This window comes from Cryphonectria parasitica (assembly GCF_011745365.1).
Source record: "Cryphonectria parasitica EP155 unplaced genomic scaffold M406scaffold_4, whole genome shotgun sequence".
Lineage (NCBI taxonomy): Eukaryota > Fungi > Ascomycota > Sordariomycetes > Diaporthales > Cryphonectriaceae > Cryphonectria > Cryphonectria parasitica.
Genome location: NW_024468912.1, coordinates 1,045,980 through 1,068,442, shown reverse-complemented (window position 1 = coordinate 1,068,442; position 22,463 = coordinate 1,045,980). Strand labels below are relative to the sequence as shown.

At 53.7% G+C, this 22,463-nt stretch overlaps 8 protein-coding genes across 8 annotated transcripts; 5 read left to right on the top strand and 3 right to left on the bottom strand.

Moving 5' to 3' along the window:
- Positions 1-390: 390 nt before the first annotated feature.
- M406DRAFT_338965 (WD40 repeat-like protein) lies at positions 391-3,299 on the top strand (the record flags this gene model as incomplete). Its single annotated transcript, XM_040921407.1, has 5 exons — positions 391-1,056; positions 1,218-1,390; positions 1,421-2,231; positions 2,694-2,989; positions 3,101-3,299. The coding sequence occupies 5 exons, from the start codon at positions 391-393 to the stop codon at positions 3,297-3,299; spliced, it is 2,145 nt and encodes a 714-aa protein (XP_040776485.1).
- A 321-nt stretch (positions 3,300-3,620) lies between these two features.
- M406DRAFT_329424 (uncharacterized protein) lies at positions 3,621-4,771 on the top strand (the record flags this gene model as incomplete). The annotated part of the gene is made up of 5 exons (XM_040920425.1): positions 3,621-3,694; positions 3,748-3,750; positions 3,790-3,870; positions 4,217-4,253; positions 4,295-4,771. The coding sequence occupies 5 exons, from the start codon at positions 3,621-3,623 to the stop codon at positions 4,769-4,771; spliced, it is 672 nt and encodes a 223-aa protein (XP_040776484.1).
- Positions 4,772-4,871: 100 nt separating this feature from the next.
- M406DRAFT_276198 (uncharacterized protein) lies at positions 4,872-6,813 on the bottom strand. The gene is made up of 3 exons (XM_040918272.1): positions 5,833-6,813; positions 5,722-5,763; positions 4,872-5,517 (listed from the first exon to the last, which is right to left on the bottom strand). The coding sequence occupies exons 1-3, from the start codon at positions 6,784-6,786 to the stop codon at positions 5,194-5,196; spliced, it is 1,320 nt and encodes a 439-aa protein (XP_040776483.1). The 5' UTR covers positions 6,787-6,813; the 3' UTR covers positions 4,872-5,193.
- A 2,963-nt stretch (positions 6,814-9,776) lies between these two features.
- Positions 9,777-13,555, bottom strand: M406DRAFT_78329 (uncharacterized protein). The gene is made up of 9 exons (XM_040925974.1): positions 12,999-13,555; positions 12,863-12,943; positions 12,565-12,772; positions 12,105-12,269; positions 11,695-11,857; positions 11,323-11,560; positions 11,144-11,190; positions 10,966-11,084; positions 9,777-10,898 (listed from the first exon to the last, which is right to left on the bottom strand). Exons 1-9 carry the CDS (start codon positions 13,159-13,161, stop codon positions 10,346-10,348), a joined length of 1,737 nt encoding a protein of 578 aa, XP_040776482.1. The 5' UTR covers positions 13,162-13,555; the 3' UTR covers positions 9,777-10,345.
- A 307-nt stretch (positions 13,556-13,862) lies between these two features.
- On the top strand, positions 13,863-15,175 carry M406DRAFT_88389 (uncharacterized protein; the record flags this gene model as incomplete). The annotated part of the gene is made up of 4 exons (XM_040926119.1): positions 13,863-14,145; positions 14,224-14,433; positions 14,505-14,854; positions 14,936-15,175. Exons 1-4 carry the CDS (start codon positions 13,986-13,988, stop codon positions 15,173-15,175), a joined length of 960 nt encoding a protein of 319 aa, XP_040776481.1. The 5' UTR covers positions 13,863-13,985.
- Positions 15,176-15,277: 102 nt separating this feature from the next.
- M406DRAFT_355953 (uncharacterized protein) lies at positions 15,278-15,978 on the top strand. Its single transcript, XM_040923303.1, has one exon. The coding sequence runs from the start codon at positions 15,489-15,491 to the stop codon at positions 15,825-15,827; it is 339 nt and encodes a 112-aa protein (XP_040776480.1). The 5' UTR covers positions 15,278-15,488; the 3' UTR covers positions 15,828-15,978.
- A 65-nt stretch (positions 15,979-16,043) lies between these two features.
- On the top strand, positions 16,044-17,130 carry M406DRAFT_255798 (taurine catabolism dioxygenase; the record flags this gene model as incomplete). The annotated part of the gene is made up of 2 exons (XM_040917058.1): positions 16,044-16,187; positions 16,276-17,130. The coding sequence occupies 2 exons, from the start codon at positions 16,044-16,046 to the stop codon at positions 17,128-17,130; spliced, it is 999 nt and encodes a 332-aa protein (XP_040776479.1).
- A 1,050-nt stretch (positions 17,131-18,180) lies between these two features.
- M406DRAFT_27030 (uncharacterized protein) lies at positions 18,181-19,275 on the bottom strand (the record flags this gene model as incomplete). Its single annotated transcript, XM_040918077.1, has 2 exons — positions 18,181-18,925; positions 18,998-19,275. Coding segments are annotated over 2 exons (1,023 nt in total), but the record flags the coding sequence as incomplete, so codon positions are not given.
- Between the last annotated feature and the right edge of the window lie 3,188 nt (positions 19,276-22,463).

Here is a 22,463-nt window from a genome sequence, read left to right as displayed (position 1 = left end):
CTGAACAGTGTTATGACACTCTCAATCGACCACATCTTTCCAGGACTACGCATTCTCCCTTGATGGTTTGAGAAGTTCTGCAGTTGCTTATGCCCTCTTGGCCATAGCAATCGAAGCTGTCGCCTTCTGTCTGCAGAGGCAGGTGGGACAGCTTCTCTCATCTCATATGTTTACCCGCCCCATCTCCTCTTTAGAAACAGGCCCGATTTCCTCCCTGTTGAATTTCGAGCACACTTCTTTATCGTATTTCTCGCCTCAGGTCTCCTCCAGCCAGTCACTCACTACCTTCGCTTATCTGCATGTCTCCGACTTGACTGATACGCATGCTTCCAAGCTCGAAGCCCCGTGGACATCTGCGATCTCGGACACCTGAGTCCCCTGCAGCTCACGATGGCCGGACCAAGCACGCCTGTTACTCCGCGCACGCAACAAGTTTGTCTTGAACCTCCAGGCCGCACCGGCCGCTCCGCAGACTCCGGGTATGGCTCGCTCGAGACGTCACCGATACGGTCAATTCCGAGATACCGTCTCGGCCGGACGGCTTTGTCTATTAGTACAAAAACATACGATGGGACCAGCTCAGAAGAGTCAGACTCTGAGACATCAGGACAAAATACGCCAGAAAAAGAAATCTTCTCCTCGCCAAGCATCGAACGTGGGAAGTTCGCTACTCTTCCCAGTGTATCAAGAAGACGGATTTCACGAACCGATTCCTATCCAGTCATGACTCGGCCCAAATCCACCCACCATCGCCATGGATCTGACAACACTGCTATCAATGGTTCTAGAGCAGGATCACTGAAAGCTCTAGATCGATTTGTACCGACGAGAGATGAGAGGACACCTCGGTCAGAGAGGCTGCAGACTACCCGTGCTTTGCAAGATCTCTCGCCATCTGAACGACTGGTGCGTCACAACCAAGATGCTCCTGACCCTTTTTGCTTCAGACGGCGGGCTCTGCCACCTTCCCCAACGGAGGCTCGAAAGTCAAGACGGCCAAGCCAGAGTGGAACAGTGCTTGATTCAGCCTCGGTCGATGAGACAGACAGAAGAGTGGTGAGTTCTCTCGAATGTTCTCCCTCCCTCTCTCTCCCTGTCTTTTGTTCCGAGGAGGAAGACGTGGCCTTGACAGAATTAAAATGATGTGCTTGGTCTGAGCCAGATCCCTCATGTAGATCGTGTTTGACTGTGTTTGTCGTGACTGACATTGATTGTAGTTCAGTAGCAGTATCTGGTCCATCGGGGCCGTTGTTCCCAGTCATGGAGCCATCGAAGACGGTCGGGGTGGTCTTTTTACGAGTGGCACCAATGCTCCCATGTTCAATACTCAGTTTCCCCCGTCACGGCCCAAAGATGAAGAAGATGCCGAGAAACATGAGGCCCGCCTCGCGTCAGCCTTCGAGATCGACTAGTCATCGAGAATACTTGGTCTCGATCGCTTCTCAACCATGGCGGAGAAGCAGCCGAAGATGCTCAACCGGCAGTCAGGGCGCAAGACATATTGGAACGGTACGCAACTAGTCAGAGAAGACCATCCTACGAAGAAGTCGACCAAACAAGCACCAGAGCTGCGGACGCTACCAGTTGCTCCGTTCAAGGTCCTCGATGCACCTAGTCTGCGAGATGATTTCTATTGTTCCATATTAGCCTTCGATCCTGTCTGCCAGACCTTGGCTGTGGGTCTTGGTGCGAGACTTTATAGTTGGTCGGAGCTCACGGGTGTCCAGACGCTTGAGGACAACGGGCTCAGTGATATCTCATGGCTGACCACGCTTGATTTTTCATCGGCTCAGGGCAAGAAGTGCATCCTCGCGTACGGTCGATCGAACGGAATCTTGAACCTCATGTCGCTTTGGGATGCCCCAACACTATATGACCGGCAATATCCTCGGTTCAGATTTGCTCCACACGTCGAAGAAGCCCCGGTTGCCTGTGTCAGCTGGAAGCCCACCGTCTCTCTGCGCCCATCAGTCAACCCTTACAATCCCGGCCACCTTGTCGAGAATGAGGATCTCCTCGTCGGCGACGAGCACGGCAATGTTTTTTACTACGCTGTCGAGTGGCCCCGGTCATGGGAGACGTATCGCCACAACTGGCGAGGCAGTGTTCAGTGCCTCGCGTACATCACAGCTCATACACAGCAGATCTGTGGGCTTTCGTGGTCGCCGAGCGGCAGCATGTTCGCCACGGGAGGCAACGACAATATATGTTTCCTCTTTGAGGCTCAGAATGTTGCTGCACCACCGGAGGAGCTCGATCCTGACCGAGAAGTGGAGAATACTTTGTCTGCATATCGGGAACCGATTCCGCCCCAGACCACTGGCGAACAACTTGAGCTACGACACTTAATGACCGGCTTTACAACAGGGAGGCAGTCGCCGTTGCTTCTTCCTGGGCCTGGTGCTTCTATAACTACACAACGGCAGACATCATTGTCTTCGTCTAGCAGCACAAGCCAGCCCGTGACCTTCGGGTCGATCGATGATCGGCTGTCGAGCATGCCCATAACCTCACCCTTTGCGCGTTTTCTTCGCTCTGATACCAACACTCGCCTCTGGGACCTCAGCCGTATCACCGCCGAGCGTGCTACGCCCCGTTATTCGCCAGCCTTACCTGCCAATATCTCGGCCGCGTCAGATTCCTTCCGACACCCACTCTCTAATACGTCGGGGAATCCACGCATCATTGGTGAGCGGCAGGCCAAGCATCGGTGGGAGCATACGGCTGCTGTGAAAGCCATCGCCTTTTGCCCTTGGCGGGATGGGCTCGTTGCCACTGGGGGTGGGTCTCACGACAAGTGCATCCACTTCTACCACACCACGTCCGGGGTGGCACTGGCTACCATCGCGGTGCACGCGCAGGTGACGAGCCTCATATGGAGCACAACACGGCGAGAGATCGCTGCAACATTCGGGTATGCCCAGCCAGACCATCCTTATCGGATCGCCGTATTCTCTTGGCCTGAGTGCCGGCAGGTGGCGGCTATCCCGTAGGAAGGGGAACACCGGGCACTGTACGCAATACCTTACCCGCAAGGTCCACCAGATTACAGGGCTGCCAGAGATGCGACAGGACACCCAAGAGATCGAGACCGAGAGAGACGCGAGAGGGAGAAGAGGCGAAACCGCACCGCCATGGAGGGGTGCGTAGTCGTCGCTGCCAGTGACGAGAGCATCAAGTTTCACGAGGTGTGGTCAGGCGGAAAGAAGGCAACGGTTGGTGGTGCAGGGCTTCTCGGTGGGAGTGACATACTAGAAGACCTGGAAGGGATCGAGAAGGAGGGGGATGTCATTCGTTAAGATATCAGCCAAACACAGAAATGGTCCTTGGGCTGCTCCCGGCTTCTGCGCAGATTGAAAAGATCTGTCAATCGTTCGGTTGGAAAAATAGGTAAGTCAAAGAGCGTTGGCTTGGCCATTACATGTTTTCGTGGTGGGTGGTACGTTTCCCAGCACACCAACAACAACAACAACAAGTTTCATTATAGAATGGTAGCATAATTACAAGCAGGCAGTAGACAATAGAGAGCAGTGCGGTCCTGGGGAGGAGGTTGTTCGGATGTATAGTCGGTTGCTGACCACATATTCGTCCTTTGGGGGATGTCCATACCACGAATCAGCATGTCTCTCCTTGCCCATACACGCCTGCTTGTCTCTTGTGGCGTTGCTAATAGGCTGCTGCTGCACCTCCTGCTGTATGCAACCTCCCTCATGTAGATAATATGCTGCATGGCTGTGCTAAAAGAAGGTGGTATGTTGCTTGAAAGACGTTAGAGCCTCTTCAAAACAGGATTCTGCCAAGTTGGTTGCCGAGTGTTTCTGACGACTTATACGCTGGGCCGAAGTATGCGGAGCATGAAGCAGAGATGAGGTCAGTGATATCACTCAAATAATTAGCCGTTTTCTTGCAACACTTGTGTACTTAATATGCCAAACAATTTTATAATGAGGCTCTGCGGAGGCTGCAACGCTCGTCTCAAGCTTTATTGGTATTCAATTCAATGAGCGAGGTCTGCACACAGCTTAGCATGAGTTTGGACAGATCAGGTGACTATCCAGAGGATTTCACAGCACTCGTCTCTGACATGTAGTGATAATTCATTACCACTTCAAGGAAAGAGTGTCCCACGACAGCTCCTTAGCTAACTAAAAACTTATCATCATTAAGTAAAAGAAAAAAGTAAATAATCAATCGTTTAGAGAAAACACAAACACAGCAAGCCCTGCCCCCTGACCACTCCCGGCTCCGGTCATGTCGTTGCTCTTCAGCAGCCGCAGCAACGACCTCACTCCAGAGAACCGAGGGCGGCGGCGGCGGCGGGTTCGTAGCCGTGCCTTTTCACGGGGACGTGGCGAAAGCGGATTTGGGGTTGGGGTTGCAGCAGCAGCAAGACAGGCAAAGAGATGATAACGGCAACAACGGTAATAATACTGGTAACAATGACATACATTCCAACGTCAACGTCATCGCCCCAGGTCGGACGGCACGGGGTTGTGAGGAGGTGGCCGTCCGCGAAGGGGTAGAGCGCGAGGTGGTCCTGGCGCCGTCGGCCATGACGCTGCCGTGGAAATGGCAGGCGGCGAAACGGAGGGTTTTGCAGGTGAAGAGCTTGCTTGATGAGAGCGAGGAGGGAGGCGAAGAAGATGGCGGCGGTGGTTTGGCTTCTTCTCTAGGAAAGGATGAGGAGGACAGGGTGAAAAGAGCGGGCGATGGGGAAAACGATAGTCAGGAGGAACACGGTGATAGTTGTGGCTGTATTCATTCAGAATAGGAGGTGGTTGAGGAGGAGCAGAAGAGTTAATAGCACTGCAAGTTGGGTTAAGGGTCCGTATGTACAAATAATTATACGGTCACATAATCATTCCATAGGTGATTAATTAGTCATATATTCTTTCCTAATCCAAAGTAGAAACTCCTGGACAAATACCTCGTATGGATGGTACTAATGCTCATGTAGAAACTGCCTTCTCCCTTTGTATAAGGAATTAACGCCGGTGAATTTGTTTACCCCCAACAACCGGCAACCTTGAAATTCCACCTCTGATGTATTTCTCTTGAAGAAAACGTTCACAGTATTTGGCCCCATGCTTCAAGCTTCCGAGATCATCAATAAACCTCTCAGCAAAGTTTCAGGAATTTCCTTTTCATCAAACGCTTATCGTCTGTCTGCTTTTCCCTTCCGAGTCACTACGCTCACAACGACCCAATCGCCACGCGGATGTCCCCACTTGTAGTATGCGCCTTAATACCCCCTCCCTTCTCGATACTCCCCTTGTGTGCCAGCACAGCTTTCTTGATACCAGGGAACCCATCTTCCCGCCGGCGGATGATCTCGACCCCTTCGCCTCCGACGTTGATCTTGCCGGACAGGGTGTCGGCGTCGATGAACCCTTCCCAGGATGATGGGTAGGTCACACGGATCCGGGCACTGGTGGCTGTATGTTTGCCAGAGAGTACACGGAGGGGTGGCGAGTTCATATGAGCGGCACCGGTTGGAAGGATGGGTTGGCCGGGCTGCTGTGGCTGAGACGGCTCTTCGGGCTGCAGGAGGTCATAGGGGTCTCCTCCGCCGATAGGAATGACAACAGTGCCATCGTCATCATTCCTGGGATTTGAGGGGGGATAGAAAGGCGGTATCGGCGCGCTCGGCGCACGAGGAGGCACTGGTGCGACAAGGGGTGGGCTCACGTATGCGCCGGTGGCTAGGTCCGTCCACATCACCTCGAGCACGCCAACCGTCGTGTCACCACTCGTAGACGATGTCTCCACAAAAGATTTCCTTGTCTTTGAGTTGCCGTCACCCTCAGCAGCAGCAGCATCGCTGAGGAGGACGTCGAGGGCTTGTGTCTGGTCCAAGACCGGCAGCAAGGTCAGGTCCATCTTGCCCGAGGTGGTGTGCGTCTTAAACGAAGTGCCAAACGCCACGCTGGCTTTCACCGTGCCTGACATGCTCTGCAGGTCAACGCCGTAGGATCGCGGCGGGATAAGGTCCTCTGGCCCGCTGGCAATACTGGCTCCTTTCTCCTGCAGGGCCCGGGTGGCGGTGGCCTCGGTGATGGGCTCGTACACCTCAATGTTACCCGAGATGGACTTCGCATACAAAATTGCGGGGCGGGGTCTGTCCTTAAGCGCGTCCTTGGGCCGGACGCCCGCGTGGATCGAGCCGGAGATGGTCTCGAGGCCGAGATAGTCATACAGCGGCCAGGAGCCCATGATGTTACCTGAGATGGTCTTGATCTCGACGTTGCGCGTGTCCAGGTTGAAGGTGGTAGGCGGCGCATTATGCATGAGGTCAGCCTTGTCCTTCACGCCGTCTGTGGCGGCGACGACGGAACCAACCGTGCTGGCCAGCCGGGTAGAGCCTCGCAGCTGCAGCGACAGGTTGTCTAGCAGCTTGACGCCGAGGTGGACGGTCTCGACGCTGAGCTTGTCGAGGATGCTGTCTGCTGGCACCCAAATGGTCGCCTGGACTACCGCACAGGGTGACGAGAGGCTGTCACTCCATGAGATAGAGCGCGGCGTCCAGATCTTCAGCCGTTGCTCGTCGTCGTCCCAGTCGAGCTCGAGTTTGAGACTGCGGTCGTTGACTATAGTCTGCACCTTGATCGACGGCCCAGGGGTCCCAGCACCCGAGCGCCGGATAATCACATCGCCACTGATGTGGACGTCTTTGCCGTCGTGGGCGTAGTCGTCCTTGATGTCCTGGAAGACAGAGATGTTGCGCGAGGCCGAGAAGTCCAGCCGAAGCTCGACATTCTGGGACTTGGCTACCTTGGGCGCACACATGCGGCTGTCCGTCCACGTCAGAGGCCCGTCGAAGGGAGGATAACTTAGTTTGACACCGTCGTCATCCTGATCTGGGATGTCTCCATCGCCCACCTCTGGTAGGGATTCAGCTGGTGGGCTGCTGCCAGGGTTGCCTCCTGGGGCCGTGATCTTTCTCTGCATAGCTACCCGTTAGCGACTGATGAAAGGGCTAGGCCTTGCACTCATATGATAATAGTATAGAGAGGAACAGTTGCAATGAGAGAAGAGATGAGGGTAGGGTTTAGTGGTTCCGTTGATGTACAAGCACAACAATCATAATGATGACAAGCCATGCATGCCATCGCCCACGTCAGCACTATAACCGATTGCGTCACTACATCCATGAACGAGAACAAGATGTCGTGTGCACGCAAATAGCAAATGGTGCAAGGGCCAATGGCAATCCTAGTAAGCAACTTACCTCATTCTTGACGCCCTTGATCGAGCTGACCAGGAAGCCGATCGTGATGAACAGCAGGATCACGCCGAGGATGACCATCTTCCAGTGTTTCCTCCAACTGAGCTGACCCAGCCGCTCTCTCCATCCATGAGGAGGTTGAGGGTGGTAGTCATAGTGTCCATTCTCATCTGGCTCTCCTCCCATGCTCTGTGGGGTGATGGTTTGGTACGCCTGGCCATTCAGGAGGCCACGCCTCTCGGGCGTCGAAGGGCGACCCATGTTTCCGGTAAAGGCGGAATGACTCGTACCAGTAGTCGACGGTGGTGAAGAGGAAGAGGTGATGCCCTGATAAGTGAGAGAAGGCCTGCTCGAGTGGGTTAAAGGCGACGTAGGTGAGGGTGTGTAGGCAGGAGGGGCCTCGCTGAACAGCGACGAGCGCTCTGAATATATCGTATTGCTGCGATGGGAGCGGTTGGCCGAGGTTGCCAGCCCTGCAGCAGATGACGACGTCGCCGAGGGCGTGTACCTATAATGATGGGCCGGGCCCGACCTCGAGGATGAAGAAGTAGCGGTTCGAGGGCCCGTGGATATTGATAGCGGCGGATGTGGGTTCAGCAGCGAGAAGGCCGAAGGAAAAACTGCTGCTGGGTGGTGATTGTGAGAACCAGGAGTGCTATTGGTGGCGAGATTTGGAAGGTGTGTAGTAGTAGACTCTGGAGGGTCATGATTGCTCCTGGTGGACGAGAAGGACGGAAAAGAAGGTCGGTTTTGATCGCGCTCTTCTTGGGCCTCTCTTGCTTTGCTCTCGGCGGTGGACCCTTGCTCTAGTGACGGGTCTGACACCCAGACATCTGGTACATGAGGTACTTGGGACGATAGGGGTGGCAACGCGGGCGACGACGTGGCACCAGGTACCTCGAGATCGTCTTTTGGCTGCTGAGCAGGAGAATAGGTGGACAGGTAGGGATGGCTCGGGTCATCCTCACAGCTGGACTCCGGTCCAGAGACCCAAGGAGGTCTATTTCCAGCCCCAGATCCAGACCCAGATCCAGATCCAGCAGGACCTTCTCCTGGTAATACGGGACGTCGACCAAAGTATCCATCTGATGGCGATAGTGCTGCCTCTTGTTCTTCTTCTTCTGCTGCTGCCTCATCTGGCTGATGGTGACCATATTGTTCATCATAAAGACCATCGGCGACTTCTTCTCCTCCTCCTCGTCTATGCGCACCAGTGTTTCCTCCGTCTCCCGTCAGGGCTGTATACAGATCCTCGTCGGCATCTGATGAGTCGTCAAGCCCACTGTACATGTTGTCGGAATAGGGAATGCCAGACATTGTGTACAGGAAATGTAGAGGAGGGGGACGTGCCCTGGTGGGTGTGGAGGCTCTCCCGCGCCCCGAAACGGCTTGGCGGCCTGCTTTGAAACTATCGCCAAGGACAGAAACGTCGCGAACCGTGCTGCGCTATGGCAAGAGAGAGGGACAGAGACGTGGGCCTCCTCTCTTCCTCCGTTTCGTTTGGCGTGGAAATTTCTCTTCTTCTTTTTCCCCTCTGCTTACTTTGAAGACGCAACCGATGATGCGTCGTCTAAACCAATGAGTGGCACGAGTGGATGAACAAACAGAAAGGGGCCGAGGACGACGACGATACCCACGATGAGGAGGACGTAGTCAAGATGCAATCAATGTAAGAAAGACGGACAAAAATTGAGGCGCGACAGAAAGATTCGCGGCTGGGGGGAAACAAAAGGCACTGGTCCTAATTTACATGTATTTCCCTAGCCTACTTAGTACCACGTTCAACATGCAGGAACAAGGTTCTTGGTGAGAGAAGCCCCTCACTTCATCATCGTCCCTTCCTCTTGGTGAGGCTAGAGCTGCATCTTTGACTCAAAAGCTTCGTCAGCGCTATCAAAGGCTTGGAGCCCCGTGGGAACCCCGCCTTCTACTCCGTGTGTTCTATGGTGGTATGGTTGGGAGGGCTCCCAACCCCGATAACCCATGTGTGCAAAAATACCAAACTATGCCGAACGCCGGGGCCGTTATCGTCTACTTCATGCCAGGAGATAAGTGGGATAGCAAAAACGTTGTACAGTACGCCGAGTTGTTACCAATCGAATGGAAGAGGCTGGAAGACGGCGCGGCGTCCGTCAGCAAGGACCAAAATCCGACCGAATGGTTCCCATGTTGCCCCTCCTCTTCCCTCCAATAGGTGGGTGAGTGGGGCCATTGGTTCATGGGAAAGCGCAACATCTCAGGCCATATCAAGCTTAACGCGTATGCACGTAAGCTTAAATCAAGAGGGGTTACAATGGCCTTCAACATCTGCTTATTGGCCAGTATGCACCTTGAAGGATCAAGACTTACGAATACTATAGTATTTCCGCAGGAGGACGACGCGTGCGGTGACGACTTCACCTGAAAGGGGCAAGGTGAGAGAGGGGCGCATATACAACACAGTGTAGGAGATAAGCAAATCAGACCACCTGAGTCTGTCTTTACTTTGTTATGACGTTTGCCGTTTGCAAAAGGTTTTCAATGCAACTTAGATCTAGAGTAAGGGGTGTTCGTGGTTATCGTATGAGCATTGCTTAATGTCGATATGCATCGGGCTGTGGACTACATGAACGTCTTTGACCACGATGGCCTCCGACCCATCCATTTCACTCTCTATCGAGTATATTGTGTGAAAACCGCTCTCTCCAACAATCATGTGTCTGCTGTATCTCGGTCTTCTCTGGTATCATCATCTTCCCTCCTTTATCATTGTGTGTGTCACTTGCCCTCTCCACGCGTGTCTCCAACGCCTTTGGCTATTTTGACCCAGTAAAACGAATCCAAATTCAATCAAAGGCTCACCTAGCTTGTTTCCACCAAACGCCATGTGCAGATGCAGTCGTTTTTGGTTTTGTGTTTTTCTTCTCTTCTTTGTTTGTATTCCATGCTGGCTGTTTTGCCAGCTCCCCCCCCCCCCCTTTATGTGATGTCTGATGACCACTGACCACTGAAAGTCTTCTTTCCCGACAGCTCGCATCAGTAAAGCTGTCAGGCTTCTCTCGTAAACAGTACAGGAGGCCCGAGGTCAATTGGTCGAGTGTGGCTAGATTCTCTCAGCTGCGTTTGATCCTAGATCTGCGTTCAGTGCAGGCCCATGGTCCGCTTCGAGCTCTCGTAGACGACCCAGGTGATGCTCAGCGCCGGGGCGACCTTGAGCAGATTGGGTGTCAGACCCTTGTACATGCCGCGGAAGCCCTCATTCTTCCAGGTCTTGCATGTCACATCCCAAATGCCGGTGTAGGTTGGCGGATGCATGCGGGTGCCCTGAGTCTGGAGACGGGTGCGCAACACGTTGATCGGGTACACAGCAGTGGCACCAAAGGCGCCCGAGCAGGCACCAATGAAACCAGTAATCAGGTTACCTGGGGCTGCATCTTCCTCGTGAATGCCGTAGTAGCGCGCCTTCTGGATCGTATAGGATTTCTTCAAGAACTCGAAGGTGCCCATGTCGATGGCGCTGTAAGGAAACATGCCCACGAGACCCATGGTGAGGCCACGATAGGCTGAGCGAAACCCGCCCTCAACTACCATCTTGCGGGCCGTCTGTACAAGCAAGGCGTTTCCGGTGGGGCCGCCCTGGACAGTCTCGCACTGCAGGCGAAACTTGAGAGTATCAACAGGGTAGACGCATGCCCTAGTAGAATTTGTAAGTACGGATTGCTTGTATGTGGGAGGTGCGACGCCCCGATGGTTCGACTCACTGTGCCGCCATGCCTGCAAACCCACCGGCCACGAATTTGGAGTACGGATTGATCTTGGTGGGATCGCTGTGGCCCTCGAGCGTGGCCAGAGTGCGCTTTGCCGCCTCGTACGAACCGAACTATAGATCGACGGTCAGCGGCTGTCAAGACCATCATAGCTGAGTAGACAACTACTTACCTTGATCGCCGTCTCAGGCATGATTTTGAGCACGTTCAGCCCATTGCCTGCCATCCATGTCAGACACATATTTCCACGACTAGTTGAATCACAAGCCCCTCCAGCACCCAAATGTGGCCACTTGGGGGCGAGTATTATGGTCAAGGTGTGGTAAAGGGCTCGGGAGTAGACAAGCTTACCAGCGAAGAAGGTACGGATTCCGCCAGCCTTGTACAGTTCACGGACGGCGGCACCAATGGACTTGACTCCACCTCCGCCATTCGTAGCACCTGTGGCGACAAGAAGCGCGACCTTGATACGGTCAAGGGGCGCGGTCGCGGTACGAGAGACGCCGCCCGCGAGAGCACCGGCGAGGAAGTAACCTGGTTCAGGGAGGTATTGTGTTAGCCCTGTTTTCGTTTCTTCATCCTCATCGTACTCTATTCCATCGACATCAATCTCGCGCGAATAAAGCTGGGGGTCAGGATCGTGGTAGCGGTGGTCATCGTTGTCGTATTGGTGTTGGGCATCCAAGAGATCGACGTCGCCATTGGTCTGCTTGTTAGAAGTACCTGATGCGTCCATGATCTGGAGGTCCTCAGCTGCAGTGCCAGTGGCCTGCTGGACTGCACTGGTGGGGATGGTGGTGCTGTCAGAGATGCTGCCCGCTGCAGCTTGGGGATAGGAGGAATAGGCTGCAGCCATCCTATCCTCCTTGGTATTGTTGTTCTTGTTCTTTTTCATTTTGAATTGCCTTGATGGATTGGATTGTGGCGATGTGGGAGGCTGCTGTTGTTGTGGCAGAGTGGCGATAAGGTCTGGTTGAGGGGATGGTGATGTTGTCGACGTTGTTGATGGAGATCCAGGTCCAGGTCCAGATTCAGATCCAGGTCCAGTTTCACCACGGAGCTCAGAAGTTGGAGGTGGGTTCAGGTAAGGAGATTGTTCAGGAGGGGTGGGTTGTGCGAGCCTGAGAATCGACCCAAAGAGTGCTTGAAGAAGAAAGCCCGTCGTACCTAGACCTTCGAGTGTTTCTTCTGTGACCATAGAATCTCCCTCAGCATTCAGCATAACCACAGAGCTGTAGTATGAGAGCGCTGCCTCTAATGGAGAGCCGTTGGTGCTAGGCATAAATAAGAGAAAATCACTTCATGGATTTTGGTGAATTAGCATAATATTCACAGGCCATGGAAGAATACCATCCGGATGGGGCGACCCCCCTCTACTTTCTGCCAATATCCAGCCTTTCCTAGCACCTCAAGAATCATTGTGACAATGAGCGCACCACTAGGCTGTGAACCAGTATCCTAGCTTTCCAGAGCGATTTGTTTTGCTTCCTCTTTTTTTCCTCACGGTCTCAAGATCACAACACGCAATAGGGGGAGATTCAAAATGGCCAACGCAGGGAGAGAAAAAAAGAAAGGAAAAAGTGACATGCTTACCGCCACTCATCAAAACTGATGTATCCATCATGATTCATGTCAATCTCGTCAAAGAAGCCAGCTAACCTGCGCCTAGGCACAGACAGACCTGCTTTTTGGAAAGCTGCTGCCAGCTCGTCAGGCCCAACCCTGCCATCATGGTTCCGGTCTATGGATGTGAAGAGGAGAAGCAGTTGACGCTCAGCAGCCTCAACAAAGACTCGAAATTCTGCATAGTATCCATTCAAGATCAGCGATGCGCTCCGAAAAATGGCAGGCCCCGTTGCCACCCCCCCCCCCAGATTCCAAACAACCGTACCTTCGTATTGGATCTTGCCGTCATTGTTGCTGTCGACCATCTGTATGATTTCCTTCATCATATCATCGGCATTTTTCAAAGCTACATCTCTCCATCAGCGGTTGCTTGAGGTGTCATGATATGCCAGGCAGCTCACGATGGTCTATCCTTCTCAACCCCTTCTGCAGGCCGTTCAGATCCAGCTCGTTCGTCCCCTGCGGATCCAACTTCCTCCACAGCTCCTCAACCCTCTTGTCTCGCTGATTCTGCGACTCTGCGAGCTCCATCTCGAACTCCTTGACCACCTTTGTGATCTGCATCCTTGCTACTGGTGTATCATTGCACGGGAAAACCAGTTTTGCCGGTGGAAAGGTGGGGAGAGTCGGAAGGCGATGTGCGAAAGGGAGAGTGTTCGAACCCAACTACAAGTTGGGTGCGCTCTTCCGAGGGGGTGATGGGTTGCGTTCGCGCCGTTTGCTATGTTCGTATCATGGCTCGATGTGGAAGAGGTTGGCTTGTCGCAATCGCAAGATGAGGTCTGGCGCGCAGTCACCACGCCAGGGGGGGTTGCGGTACTCAGAGGCGGCAGTAGACTGGCTGGCCTTATGAGACTGTGCTCAATTGGTTTTCCTGTTTCTGTGGTAGACAGTCCACGCTGGTGTGGCTCTTGTGGTACTGTTGCATCAGGAGATGATGACCTCAGTTGAAGCTCTTTTGGTCACCGTTGGAGAAACACAGGACGTTCATCAAACTGCTCAGGCCTTTTGCCCAGGGCTTGTTTGGGTAAGGATGGCGGCCCCAGGCCTGTCCCCCACTTTCTGGAGCTCCATCCTGGTTTCGACCTCACCCCACGGACCTTTCCTTACTCGGGCCGAGGCGCTCACGTCACTGGGTGTCTCTCTTTAGCGGGTTCCCCTAAATCCCTAATCACAGGGCATTCATAGTAAGTGGGTTGCTCTGAAGGTCCCTGATTAACCTACCAGACAAATGAGTAATGCTTGCTAGAAAGCAATCCGCTGCTGCCGTCCACCTGTGCAGTGATACGTCTTCTCTTTTTCGACCACTACAACAAGAGCAAGCAGCACATTACAGCCACGGGGCTGGGGTTGGGAGGCCCTGTGCTGATGATTATTTCCTGGCTGCTATGGCGGCCAACTACTGGGAGTCCACCCAGCGAAAGCACTGGCAGTTCACCAAGGAGCAGCTGGCCTCAATCCGCCAGAAGCTCGAGGATGAAGACCCAGCGCTGGTCCAGAGCTTTGGCCTGCCACAGCTACGACACCTGAACATATTCTTCAACCAGCGTGAGTGCCCTCCCTAGCCATGCTATTCAAATAGGAGCATAACAGAAGCTAATGATGGCGGTCGTCACGTGTGGGTAGAGACCAACCGCCTCGCAAAGAGACTCGGGACTCGACAACAGGCCATCGCCACCGCCCAGGTCTATATCAAGCGCTTCTACACAAAGGTCGAGATCAGGAGGACCAACCCTTTCCTTGTCATGGCAACGGCTCTATACCTGGCTTGTAAGATGGAGGAGTGTCCGCAGCATATTCGGCTTGTGACACAGGAAGCTCGAGGCCTCTGGACTGGTACGTACTCGGCTGGGCATTTCCTCCTTCCTCTCCATGCGGTTGATTTGATGCTTACATTGCATTGCCAGACATGCAACTCTTCCACGAACCCTCCAAAATTGGCGAGTGCGAGTTCTGGCTCATATCTGAGCTGAACTCGCACCTCATTGTACATCAACCCTACCGTACCCTGACTAGCTTACAATCCAACCTGAACCTTACCAACGACGAGCTAGCCCTGGCCTGGTCCATTGTTAACGACCACTACATGACCGATCTTCCGCTAATCTACCCACCGCACACTATTGCTCTCACCGCCATCCTACTGGCCATCGTCTTCCGGCCGTCTCAGAACAGCGGTGCTGCGCAAGGCCAGGCCCAGAGCCCGAGCTCGAGCCAAGGGTCAGGCACGGGGACAGCTGGGCTAGGCACACCCAATGTGGCCAGTGTGAATGCCATGACCAGCGCGCTCAATCAGCTGCAGCAGAGCCGCCAGCCGATGACCCCTGGTGCTGTGCAGGGGCAACAGTCGAGCCAGCAGGGTGTGGACAGTGCAAGCAATGCCCACAAGATTGAGCGGTACAGCAAGGTGCAGCGTTTCGGGCACTGGCTCTCGGAGAGCAATGTTGATCTCGAGGCCATGGTGGACTGTACCCAGGAGCTCATATCGTTTTATGACTGCCATGAAGCATATAATGATAAGCTGACAAGGGAGCAGATCGTGCGGTTCATCAAGGCCAGAGGATTAGATAAGGGATGAGACAGCCTTGAACAGCTTACGCAGCAGAAAAGCAAGAGAGAAGAAGGGGGAGGAAGAATCATAGCACAACCCTTGTGCAAAGCCCAGATCAAAATAATGAATATATCGTGGGGTCTCAGACTGGGTCAGGGAGGGCCTGGTCATCGGATCGACGAACTCGAAGGCACGGTTGAAGGGATCGATCATCACACACCGAGGAAGGTCTTATGATGGCTATAGAGAGAGAAGAGGAATCTGTCCACATGGATGGTTCTCATACCAGCTGTCTCGACTGGCAACCTTCTGAGGTTGATTGCCCGACACAAGCTCGACCATGATATTATCACCCAGCAAACTTGCTCATGCCCATACGCTGAAGGGAAAAGATCTCGGTCACCATGAGATTCCGCATCACGACTCGCACAAGAAGCTTGCCATGATGGCCTTTCCCTTGAATTGCTCATCATTGGGGGATGGAGTGGTGTTTTCCATAAGGATTCGCATAGGCATGCCGAAGTCGACCGAATGGGTTTTCGATCTACCACGATCCACGTTGCAGATATCCCTAGTGGACTTCAAGCGCGGTCAGAAAGATTTGCCCATGTTTCTCATATCAACGAAACCCAGGAGAAGAGTTATTCCCAGGGTCAGCTGCCTGTGGCGAGCCGGATGAGCAGCCCTGTTCACCCCGCACCCCGCGCTCACAACTCACTCGGCACTTTGGGCTGTCTTTGGAACGACAGAAGAAAAACAATTGCTTCTGGTGAGATACATAGCATAGGGCTACAGCCAGCTTTTAAGAATTTCTGAACCATTCCTATCCTACTCATAGAATCAAGTTAAAGGTATACATCGTGTGAGACATTCCGAACCAATTCGAAAGACCAATATGCCTGGCCTCATTCAGGAAACGGTGTTCCGGACCATCACGGTCAAGGAGCTCCATCCCACCTTCGGCGCTGAGATCCAAGGGGCTGACTTTACCGATATGAGCGATGAGCAGCTTGATGAGATCAAGGCAGCCTTAGCAAAGGTGAGAGAAACGAGAAAAGATGGGAAAGAGACATAGTAGCACAAGCCTGCCTCTCTTTACACTCACTAACCTCCACCGCCACCCCCAGTACGGCTTCGCCGTCTTCCGCAACACAAACCTCACGGACGACAGCCACGTCGCCTTCTCTCGACGCCTAGGCGAGCTGGACAACATCGCGCGCTACATCACCCCCGGCCGCAAGCTGCGCTACACCCAGCTCGAGCTCTTCGACGCCTCCAACCTCGACGGCGACGGCGCCGTCGTCCCCAGCGATAGCCCCCGCGCCCACTACAACAGGGGCAACGCCCTCTTCCACGTCGACAGTTCCTTCAACCCGCGCCGCGCCTCCTTCTCCTGCCTGCGCGCCGTGGCCATCCCGCCCACGGGGCAAGGGGGCGAGACCGAGTTTGCCGACTCGCGGACCGCGTTCGAGGGCCTGGACGAAGGGGTCCGTGCTCTCGTGCTGGGTGGCGATGAGGGCGCAGCGCTCGTCGGTGCGCACTCCATCTCCCACAGCCGCAAGACCGGGTCTCCAGAGTTCTTCAAGGACCTCGACGTGTCCACCGCGCCGATGGCGCTGCACAGGACCGCGCAGGTCCATGAGCCGAGCGGCAGGATGAACTTGTACGTCGGTGCACACCTGCACCACATCGAGGGGATGGAGGAGGGTGAGTCGACTGCCCTGATCAGGTTGTTGAATGAGCATGCCACGCAGGCCAAGTATGTGACGAGCGTCCAGTGGCAGGGTGAGGGAGACCTGGTGATTTGGGATAACCGGGCTGTGCTCCACAGGGCCACAGGCGGACCGTTTGAGGATAAGTTCAAGAGGGATTTGAGGCGGACGACCGTTCATGATGATGGTGCTTATGCGTGGGGTTTGAATAAGGTAGGGGCAGAGATGCCTGGATTCGACTCGACTTCGAGACCAGGACCGAAAGGATGAGGATGTCAAAGTTTGACTATAAAGTTGATGGGAGAACTTTCATGATTCTGGTCTGGCCTCTACTGAGTTCTACTTCACCGCGCTGGCTAGCCGGTCTTTCTTAAATATAGCCTAACCCCCATATCTTCGTCTTCTCGTTAATAAATGGGAATGTCGCTGGCTTGAAGCCAATGGAAAATGCCCTTCAGGTCCTTAACTCCACGCAGCAAAGATGCTGGGATCCCTCTCCGTCATCCACCCCAAGCCCATCATCAACAATCCTTGGAATACATGCCCGGGTCGTGAGCCGAAACGAAGAGAAAGAAAGAAAAAGAGAAGAAAATAAGCGATGCCGCTCGTAGCTGGGCCAATAAGAAGAATGCAATTGTAGAGTGCAGGGGACGGAAATGAAGGGCCCGTCGAAGTCATGAGCAACTGCACGCGGTCTCTTGTACCTTCTTTCTCATGGGGTCTTGAAATCTTTCCAGTCATGCACACCTACATGACAATACAATCCCTATCCCTCCCACCTCCACTTGCAGCAGTTGGCGGAACACCCTGTCGATATTGACTATTGCCTCTCCTGAACCCCGCACCTGGCGGACTATACTGGACTCCTGCGACACCTGGCGCTCGTGATGGCTGCAGTCTAGGCGGACTGTTCAGCAGCATAGGACTGCCTGCTGACATTGCTGGGCTCGAGCTCGAGCTCGGGTGACTCGGGTGACCGACAGGCGGGACATAAGGTCTATCCTTCGAAGCGTCTTCATACGACGGCGGTGCATCGTCATCTTCTGCATCAGCTGAGCGATTAACCCCTTGTGAGCGCAGAACCGGTGTCACGAGGGACCTGACATGCTGTTGCTGCTGCGGTTGTGCGGGCCGACCACCACGCGTTGCCACATTATTTGCACCTCCCCGTGCCTGACTAGATGCAGAAGTGCGTCGGCCAACTGGCGATGGAGGGGCTGACTGCTGACCAACACTGTTGGTCGAGCCCTGTCGAAGCCCGACAGGACCGCGCCTTGTAGCCTGCTGCTCGATAAACTGTTCCGAGAGCTGGGCCTCGCGGCGTCGCTCGGCTTGCTCTGAACGATGGCGCTGGTCTTCTTCCTCTTGCAGCTGGAGGGCAAGCGCAAGGTCGTGGTCTTCCTGTTCCTTGGGCGAAAGGGGTGGTTCTTCCGCCTGGTTCTTACCCTTGCCTTTCTTTCCCTGAACCGTTGTCCATTCCTGTTGACCGTGGGATGCAGAAGGGCTCCCTGCCGCCGCGAACTGCTCGGCCTGGGACGGTCCTCCAACGACTCTAAAGTCGCCCGAGAAGAATTCAGACCGTTCGCCGTTCACGTCAACGAGTGACTCCCAGACAACCTCCTGATGTCCTGCGTAACCCGCATCGGTGACGAGAGCGAATATCTGAAGGGTCTCTGGGTGCCGGTAGAGAGTGGAGAAGTGGTCATTTCTGAACAGGATGGCCACAGAGCCAGGCCGCATGGCCTTCGTGATGACATCGAGGCCGAACGGCGTCAGCTGCGTTGCGGCCGAGTATAGAAAGGACTTGATGGTCAGAACATCCTGGTATATGCGTTGTTCCTCTGCTGACAGACCGTCGCCGTTGGGATTGCTGAGCTTGTCTTCCAGCTCTTCCTCCCTGAACAGGATGTTCTGCGCATCTTCGTACGACTCTGCCTGCCTCTTGAATGCGTCGTAAGCTGGGTCATCTTTCGAAGGCAGCCAGCCATGAATCAGGGGTATCTTGAACGTCCTGTAGAATGCCATCTCCCTCGTGTCTTCAAAGGTGCCAGGTATCATATTGTCTCTCGCGGTCGGGTGGATGTGTGTGAGCGAGGTCCGCTTGAAGGCCTTCTCAACTTCCTCGGTTGGGACAAACCGAGGGTTAACATTCATGCCGGTATGCAGCCCTTTCAAGAAGTCATACAGTTCCGTCACATCAGGCAGCGACACATCCGGAGTCATCCTCCTCTCAGACATGAGCTCATCGAAGACCGCATTGAGAAGCAGGTCGAGGCTGATCTGTTCCCTGGTCTTCAGGGTATTCACCAAAACAGCGTCTTCCGCGCCCACAGGAGTCGACAATGTCAGCGCATTGACGAGGGCCATGAGCGGACATGGACCGTTCGCATTCTGAATCAGGATCGGCGACTTTTGTAAGTCCTTGGCCGTCGCCGCGTCGCGCCAGGTGATGTTTTTGACCTGGTATGTCTCCGCCTTTGCGGAAATTGGTGCTCTTGGTGGCGGCGCGGGAGCCTTTTTGTCGCTAAGCAGGTTTTCACCGCCCTCTGTCGTGGGTTGAGCAACAGGCCCTCCGGCGCCAGATGGGCCAGGCATTGGCTCGTTATCAATCAAATTCCACTCTTCTGCACGGGCACCCTCCGCTGGGAGGTCTGATGTCACCGTCCTAGTCATGGGCGCTTTGCCTTTATCCTGCCTTGCAAGATCATCCCAAGCATGACTATCCTCTTCTAGCGCCTCGCCCTCCAGAGGCTTGCGGAACGAAGGAGGTATGGCAATGGGAGACTGTTCGGGTTCGGCAAGCTCGTCGCCCCAGCTAGCCCGCTCGTCTTGAGGGACGAACTGCTCGGCCGGATCGGCCGGAGGAGCTCGCGGTCCTGTGGATGGAGCCCGCGAGGGGACTTGAGAAGCCCAGATGTTATTTGAAGGTTCAAGCTCTGCTCCCGTCGACAGTAACGAGGGCGTGATCGTGTTCTGCTTCTCATCGAGCGCGGGCTGCCATGGATTGTTGCTTGCATCGTTCAGACTCAGCTTGGCAAGGCTCTCGGAGGAGGGCATAGGGGGCGGCGTCTCGGTAGAACTTGGCATGAGTGTAGTGGCACTATGCTGCCCACTTGACAGTGACATCTTTCTCCTGAACGGGTTCGTCTCATTAAGGCTCTCGGCTCCAGGCACTGGCAAGTCTGTGTTTTGTGTATTGTTCGCCGCCTTGTCCTCCCAGTGTGCATCCATGGTGGGCGGCAATATGCGAGGACCCTCGCCATGGTCGACCACATGTGTGGCTGCGTCACCAGCTCCTGCACCTGGCCTTGATGTATCGCGATCGTTATCTTCGTCTTCGTCTTCGTTCTCGCTGGCGCTGGACCGCTCCCAGCTGTCGACGTCCGAGTCCTGGGCTTCGTTTTGCTGTACCTGATCAACATTGCTAACAGTCGAGCTGGCAGGCGCTTCACCAGGTGTGCTCTCCATCTTCACATGTGAAACGAGAGAGGAATCCTCGGTGGCGTCCTTCCCAAGGGGCCTTCGTGTGATCATTTGGAGGGGTGTTCTCGAGCCAGGGTGAGGGGCATAGGACTTGTACAGAGCACCCAATATTTCGTTGGGTGTTGGCTCGTCTTTGGGTGAATATGCAGAGAGTTCTTGGCAATCCAAAGAGGGATGAAGTATCAAGTATCGTAGAGCTGCCCGTCGAGCACAGGTGGTTGAGCAGCATGGATGATCAGCACAGTATGACGTTGATGTTCCGCGCGGCCTGTTAGACAGCTTCGAGAAGGGCACCTGAGGTAAGTTCGAGTAGCAACATGCAATCAATTCAATGAGGGAGATTATGACGGAGGGAAGAGAAGTATGGTCGCTGAAGTTGAGAGCCTGCAAGGCAGGCAGGTTAGGGAAAACAAGCTCAGCTCAAGGAGGAGGAAGAGCAGACACGAGCATGTCATTGTCCTGTGGCAGTCCCAGTCCCATTGCCAGTCTGAGGCCCAGCCATGCATACAGCGGGTGGGATGACCCGCTGAAACCCACTATAAAGTACGTACATGCGGGCACTGTGAGGGGTGATGGGTTGCTGTGAGCAGGGGTACCTGAGCTGTCCCTTGGTGCTCAACAGGCAACCAACCTACCCAGCCACACACCTGTACATGCCTTCCTTGGAATATATCAAGACTTGTTCATGAATGGTCCTCATCTGATTGTAAAGTAATGCTTGCCAAATTGCTACATAAAGTACTTAGTATTGGGTCTGGCTCATCTAAATCTACAGGGTAAAACAGAGCTTAAAACCTCTAGTATTCTCATAACATCAAAGAGACCAAAACCTTAAGCTAGCAACACTCTCTATCGATCGTATACCTAGTGTTTTCGGGAGTGCGGCAGTGCAGCTTACTACAAGCCCTCCGCCTTGGGCAGAAAAGAGCGCACACAGCAGCACCTTTTGCAATGTGCTCATAGCAGAAGAGAATGGGCAAAATTGGCTAGAAAGCTTGCCAGGCTCTATTTGATTCAACGGATCAAGCCATGACTTTCAATTCTACTTTCCAACCATTCTACACCCTGAAGGGCAATCCAGGTAAATAGAATTCAAGTATTAGCATGCTTGAGACTTGGAGATTCTGTCAAGCTCGCAGTGCGACCTATCAGTGCAGGGAGGAAACATGCTTTCGTAATTATATATGCTACAAGCATTGTTCCTGTAAGCACACTTGAGTCGTGAAGGATTATAGCATTCTGAGCTTCCAGTCATGCGAATACCGAGCCTCCATGAAATCCGAATACGATTCCGACATCATGTGTAGTATGTAAATTTCCAGGAAACAGCACCATATGATTTCTTTCTTCTCATGATGTTCACAGAAATTGATTGTAGCATTGATGTATTTATCTTGAGTATTGTTGGGCCAAGGGCAAAAGGGCAGGGCTGAACTCTGAGAGGAGAGTTTACGATTATCCATGCTCAGACGAGTGAATAATTACCATAGACCGCGCAGGAGTTTAGATAATTACTCAACTTACAGGAAGAAGAAAGTGGACTCACTTACTGCTGTGATACTTGAGTACTGGACAATGTGACCAAAGTGTAAGCCTCAAGAAGCTTCGCAGCAAAACCATTCTTTTTATAAGTAGAAACCAGGAATCATACATTCCAACCCGTAGCTGAGCCAACGTTTCCTAGAGCTCGGCTGAGTTTACAGAACACAATTTGTAGTGTCTGTCATAGAATTCAGGAGGAGAATTGGCCCAATGCCCGGACAAAATAAGGTTAGGCTGAACGACAAATAAATGTAACGGAGTTCCTTGGGTAGTAAGTGTTGATGTATCTTGCAGGGCTGTATAGTTGTCTCCAAGTCATTTGTATGCACTTACGTACTATACCTTGCTCATTACGAGGATGCCTGCATATTTGCAGTTGATAAAGATGCTTGTTCATTATAACCAGGACATCTCATGGCCTCCTCAGTCTATGTTCCATGCTGGCTGTCTCTGAGATGGATTCCTTGCCCGCATAACTCCTCCTCTCCCATGACCTCTAACCCTGCTCCCCTTCATATGCAACCCGCGACAGGATCAACAGGCCATCTTCAGCCTTCTCCCTTTCCCCCACCCCTCTT